General features: G+C 41.6%; 1 protein-coding gene across 1 annotated transcript; it reads left to right on the forward strand.

The window, feature by feature from the left end:
• The first annotated feature begins 420 nt into the window (after window positions 1-420).
• On the forward strand, window positions 421-5,952 carry LOC120842699 (endothelial cell-specific molecule 1-like). Its single transcript, XM_040213865.3, has 3 exons — window positions 421-470; window positions 1,671-1,794; window positions 5,794-5,952. The coding sequence occupies exons 1-3, from the start codon at window positions 421-423 to the stop codon at window positions 5,950-5,952; spliced, it is 333 nt and encodes a 110-aa protein (XP_040069799.1).
• Window positions 5,953-6,328: the final 376 nt, after the last annotated feature.

Raw genomic sequence — 6,328 nt, forward strand, 5'->3', positions numbered from 1 at the left:
AGACACAGCGCTAATTCAGAAAGACAACTTGATTAGAAAGAAAGATTACACAGTCAGAAGGAAAACTCGGCATACAAAGTTTAGTGCCTTTAATTTTTTTTATTTTAAATTTGCCTCGTGATATTTTGACATACGCCTCAAAAATGTATAATAAAACATGCAAAGTTTTTTCTAGTGGTCTAATGCATAATATAAAAAAAATGGATGCCCCATCGCTTATCTGTCCTGAGAGCCACTGTTCATTTCGTTCAATGGAAACAAGGCATACTTATATGACACTCATTAAAAGAGCAGTGAAGGTCTATGATTAAAAAGTATTCATGAACTCTGACGAAACATTGACATTCCTACGTATGCCGGTAACTATAGAAATTGTATTTTAAACGTTTCTACATTATTGCCGGATCTCTAGATTTCGAGATGAAGACTGCCCTGGTGATACTGTTGGTGGTCGTTGTGGTGAATGTCGGGTGAGTTTGAAAATGTGTACTGCTTATAAGAACTAATATTAAAATCCCAAATTTGTTTTACGCAGAAAACAAACGTAGTGCTTTCTATACTTCTTGAGCTGAAAATTGATGTTTAGATATAAAAAGAGAATCGTTATATGAGACAAACATCCAGCATGGCATACAATTAAGCAAAATAGTGACCATAGTGTCAATCTGCATCACCTATGATGAACAAAGTGGTGGAAGGGGAGGAGGAGAAAGGGAGCAAGATATAAAGACAAGGAGGTAAACCATCAAGTCTTTCTGGTTTAGAATCATGTATAAACGGAACAGGTGCAGTTTCTTTTTTTAATGCGAATGATGTGAAATGTTGATTCAAATGAGGCAGTACCAAGCCTGACAATTGGGGACTCTGAATTCGATGAAAGAAGACAGGGAATCTGCGTATGCAGCCAGTAGTTACACGTGTAACAGAGCAAAAATATCTTTGACCCTCATCAGCACTGGAAATACCTCCTATAGTGATTACAGCGTGCTCTACTGTTAATGTAGTGGTGAAGAACAAAACGATAACGAAACCCCAAAGTTTCAAAGGTTGTATAAACTTCACTACTCAGGCTTCATGCTTCCCTGGTCTTTAAAGCAATACACTTGTTTTAAGAAAAAAGGACGACCAACCAAGCCCTAAATGCGGGATCCAACGTTTCGAGGCCGGTTCGACCTCTTCTTCAGGGGTTACCGTGGTAGAAAGGAGCAATACGCTTGTTGTAGTGTGATTGAAGTTTAAAATACTATTGTTTATAAGCAAACAACTAAAGGTATCGCTTTTAAAATTCTTAAGATTCTTACGAATTTTGTATGTCAATAAGATGGAATTCCCGTAGAGTGTGAATGAAAACAAACACTGCACGCCCACCCCAATTACTGTTTGCTTGCACTAACCGTAAATGCGAAGTACGAAGGGGATGACAAGAAGGTACACGAGAGAGCTTAAAAAAGCCTGATTTTCTGCATGCTGCGCATGAAATTGGAATTGCGCATATGTACTGAAAACGTCCTCTCTCAACTTTTTATTTAGTGATTTGCCTATTAACCTTTAAATTAGACGTGCAAATGCGGTCTTTTAAGAGTATTATGTAAAAATATATTTATTAGTTTCACATCTCCATCAGCAAAATTTACAAATAATGTATCTTTTTTTTATCTCTTACGGAACAGTGTTTTGTCCAATAGTCCCTTGAATTGTAAAGAAGTAGACTGCGACGAAGTGGAATGTTCGTCTGCCACCTGCACCTGTGGATCTCACAAGAGCGAATGCGGTTGCTGTGACATCTGCAACAAGGTTTGGAAAAATTCGTTGACATTTTCTTAAAAAAAAAATAAAAAAGATTAAAACGGTGAACTAGGAGGCTTCAGGCCCGTCTCGTAGCCACCGAAGTGGCTAGGTCTAGTACAAGCATGCATTGCCTTACATTCGTTTATGTAGTACAGTGTGTCGCCCCAAAAGAATTTGTGTTTTTTTTTAAACGAAAGAGTAAAACATACATCAAGAACGCTTATTCTCCGCCAAAGTGAAGCACTAAAGGTCCGAGCCAGGTGCCAAAGTTTAAGCACAATCCGATATATTATTCAAAATCTAGAAGTGATTTTCTAAAAATATCAATAGGAAAAAGGTGCCCATTTTCGTCCGTTTTGGGTTTTGGCGCCGTAGAAAGCCATGCATTCGAAAGCTCCGTCGGCCGCCATTTTGAAATTAAAAATTTCAGAACATCACTTTTAACTTTTGAGAAAAATAACTGTTGGTGAGTTCTGAAACTTCTGGTTCGGACCTTTGGCGCTACATTTGGGAGGAGAATGAGCATTCGGCGATGCCTGTTTTATATTGTCACCGGTGGTGACCAGAAACAATAAATAAACAAGAAGAAATAAACGTTTAATGTGGCGAACTTGTGCCAAAAATAAAAGAGAACAAAAGATGATAATAATAGAGCGTCGCGGGCGTCGAAGTCGGCGTGGCAGCAGAGTCGAACGCTGGGGCGAGACTGACTCCGGCTTGCCACGCGGAGCCGCTTTTGTACACGCGTGGGCTTCTGGAGCATTCGGCGTAGAAGGTTCGGCGCGTAGAACATTCTAATCTCGAATCAGAAACACGGTTCTCGAATTTACCAGAATGCTAGTCTGCAGGAATAAACAAAAAGATGCGCCGCTCCCAGGAATCGAACCCTGGCCCTTCGCGTGGGAGGCAAGCGCGATAACCGTTAGGCCACGTCCGCGCTGCCTACTTGCCGCGCGGCAATATGTGCAATGAAAAAAAAAAAACCTAAAACATTTTTTCGTGGACACCCTGTATATTTCGCCTTGTGCACACAGGGTACTTGAGTTTTAAATAGTATCTGAACATTGTGTTTAAAATTAGCAAACCTCAATTTATCAATAAAATGGTGGTTCGCCTAACTTCCCTGTATTTTCCTTGTGGAAGGCTCTCATATTTAAATTCGTTTATAGCTTTTAGTATTATGGAGATAATGCAAACAGTTTTTCAAGCGTGGGTGTAAGGCACTCTTAAGACGTGGCTTCTGGGCAGGGCATGGAAGAGTCAGGGTACTTATGCAACTCGTAAGTGCCCTGACTCTTCCGACAGCTGAGGTGAGACGTCCTAGCCGCTAAGGTGTCATTTCGGAGCAGATGGACTTAATGAACGGTAAAGGTGCGAGCGCTCACCCTAGATTCCGCATAGGCGTTTTGTATTAAACCGAGTAACACACCGGACGAAAATTGCATTGCGTTTTGGAACCAATAAGGGTGTATTGACTAGCGAGTATTTCTTGAGCCTGTTAAACAATTTTACTGGACATAAACTGGGACTGCCTTCTGGAAATTACAGAACACTTCGAAGATCGCGCCCAAGTTTGAAAACGAGGGAACGACAAAACTACATGTGTATGCATGAACCGTTCCCCGTCGTTGATGTGGCTGCCTGAACGTCTTATGCAACGTAATTGGAGACGAACTAACACCGCCTTGTGGACACCCACCAAGATTTATTGGTTTTATCGCCCGAGAACCTTTCTAGCCAAATAACCGAAAGCGCTTTGTTTTTATTCTTTCTATTATCACCAGTCTGATGTTTATGTTTTCTACGCGCCGTCACGAAGTCACGTGACGACGTATTGTCACGTGACGTCATGACATCAGATGACTTACGGTGTCGCATAACGTCATTATGTCGCGTGCGTAACGATGCAACGTGATTTGAGGTAACGTCAGAGTTGTGTGGAGCGGTGTGATGTCAGCGGCGTGACGTGAATGTAGAATGTTTTAGCGGAGTGCCGTGAATTGGCCCACCTCGATATGGAGCGCCGACCACGGCGCAAAACACGCGAAGTGTCCCACTAACTGCTCTCGCAGTAAAAGCTCCCACATCGGGGGTGCAAGTGCATTTGGCTCCAGGAGCAATATATCGAGATACGATACACTACAATACAATACAATGAAATAATAGTTTTATTTTTTTCATCATTGGTGAAAGGGGAGGCCGGGTGAAAAGCTCCAAGACACATTGACGGGTCCCTGGCCCCTAAAATGGCACAAACACAGTAGCCTGAGAAGAAAACAAAGAATAAAAACAAAAATATTGGTTTGACACGCCATACAATTTGATCGGAATTAAATCAAAATATAAAGACGTAGCCAAAGTGAGAACACCTGGTTTGACACAATTTACTAGCAGTTCGGCCGAATACGAGTTTTAAAAATTTGCGAATGCTTTTCCTAGATTATTAATGGTTAGTGATTGCACGATGGGATTGTGACTGGTAGAACAGTTGAGTAGGCATAGCAGAGTATGTGAAAGACGTTTTTCAGTAAATTATTCAAAGTTAGTGGACAAATCTTCCAACTCTAAGTTGTCGATATCTGTAGCAAAAATTATAATGAAAACCAAGATGCTACTTCATATTTATAAATAGTCAGATCTAAAAGATTCCTGCTAGTTTGCGACGGCTTCCGACCTGGTTTTGTAATCAGCGCGAATGGTAATGCTTATATGTTTCTGTTACAACGTGATTGTTTTTTTTTTGTTCTTTTTTAAATATAATTTCGCCTCTACCTCCAGCGGTCGCTCTTCCTGGCGTTTTAGTGAGTACGCATACTGAGGCACTCCCACTCCTCGACGTACGTACGTTACATTGCTTTCACGTAATGACCTGGCCACTGGACTATGGATGTTAGAGGCCGCTAAAGCAGTTCAGTGTTGGAAATATAAAATATAAATAAAAAAACAAACACTCCAGTCATGTACTGCCAATCCAAAAATGCAATGACACGAAGACATACTTGCACACACCAGTGGACGTGTACACGTTGCATGTGCAATGTATACTGGTTAAAAAATTATTTAGATATTCTCTTTGAGGTTGTATTATACTAAAATAGAAGTTAATTGACGTGTGCTTAGTATCAAATTTATCCTTTACTCTTTTTATTAATCTATACTAAAAGGGAATGTCTGGCCGAATGTCCACCAAAAAAGAAAAATGTCAATACTTTGGAGTATGTTTTTAACCTGTTTTGTTTGTTGTAATTGTTTTCAATATAACAGGCCTAACTAAATATTGGCCTAAAATTAAAAAAAAATATGTGTATATAAACTATATCTATGTCTCCCCTATTTAGGTGACTAGCGAAATTCCATTGATGAGTATATCGAGGAAGACGGGTTTATATTGTCACTAACTACAATTGGTGAGGCGACGCAAAGTGGCACAAACCAAACGTTGAATGGGGCGAACTTGCGCCCAAAACAAAATAAAGAAAGGCTAGCGTCGCGGGCGTCGATGGCGGCCAAACAGCAGGATCGAACGATGGGGCGAGACTGAATGCGGAAGGCCACGTGGAGCACCTTTTGTAGCCGCTTGGGTATCTGGAACATTCGGCGTGGAATGTTCGGCGCAGAAAACGTTCGTAACTCCGATCAGACGAAAAAGGTTCTCAAACTCACGAGAATGTAAAGTTAAAAGAATAAATAAAAGAGGAGTCCGCCCCCTGGAATCGAACTCGGAGCCTCCACAGGCTAGCCAAGCGCGGTAACCATTCCGCCACGCGCTCGTTTGGCAACTTTACTTGTATGAGTGTTTAAAAATTTGACTCTAAATTTGCATGTTATACAATATTGAAACATAGTGAAAAATGAAAACATGTTAGGGTGATAATACACGCATTTCGAAAAGAAGCGGGGCTAAAAATATCAAAGGCGACTCCCCGATGAACACATCTTCGGAAACAAACGTGTGTGAGGTAAATAATGTGCGATATACTAAAATTTGGTATTTAATTTTTGCAGTGTCCCGGAGAAACGTGCATTACAATCCACGATGACCTTTGCCAGGAAGGATACGAGTGCAAGCTAAAGGATCCGGCGGGTAGCATCTTCAGCGGAGATCCTGGTTCTTGCGTAGCAAAAACAGAAACGCCCCATGATCCCGCGCACGACCACACGTAGAGCCCGTGAAGGGATATTTCGGATTCAAAAACATCCTACGGCAGCCCCATTGTGAACACGCCGTATTGTGCCCAACATCTGAGTAAGCGAATAAGCCTTCAAAGGCTTATTCTCGTACCAACATCCCACAAGCTCGTACCGACATCCCACAAGGGATGTCGGTACGAGCTTTATGTTTGAAGTCGGAAGTATACTCTAGTATATTTGATTTTTAGGTTGTAGTAGTTTGGGGTGCAACTGCTGGAAGGGGGGGGGGGGGGGGGGGCTCTGTTTCTTCCCATTTAAGCTCGGGATTGCGCACAAGCTGCCGTTCTGCTATGGTGCCTGGAATGCGTCTGCGACTGGCGTGTTAAGCGCATTCAATAAAAGTGGTCCT

This window comes from Ixodes scapularis, unplaced genomic scaffold, assembly GCF_016920785.2.
Source record: "Ixodes scapularis isolate PalLabHiFi unplaced genomic scaffold, ASM1692078v2 PGA_scaffold0__279_contigs__length_252992795, whole genome shotgun sequence".
NCBI lineage: Eukaryota > Metazoa > Arthropoda > Arachnida > Ixodida > Ixodidae > Ixodes > Ixodes scapularis.

Coding starts and splice junctions, on each gene's coding strand:
- LOC120842699 (XM_040213865.3), top strand. CDS start 421: ATGAAGACTGCCCTGGTGATACTGTTGGTGGTCGTTGTGGTGAATGTC. Junction 471..1,670: donor GTCGTTGTGGTGAATGTCGG/GTGAGTTTGAAA, acceptor CTTACGGAACAG/TGTTTTGTCCAATAGTCCCT. Junction 1,795..5,793: donor GCTGTGACATCTGCAACAAG/GTTTGGAAAAAT, acceptor TAATTTTTGCAG/TGTCCCGGAGAAACGTGCAT.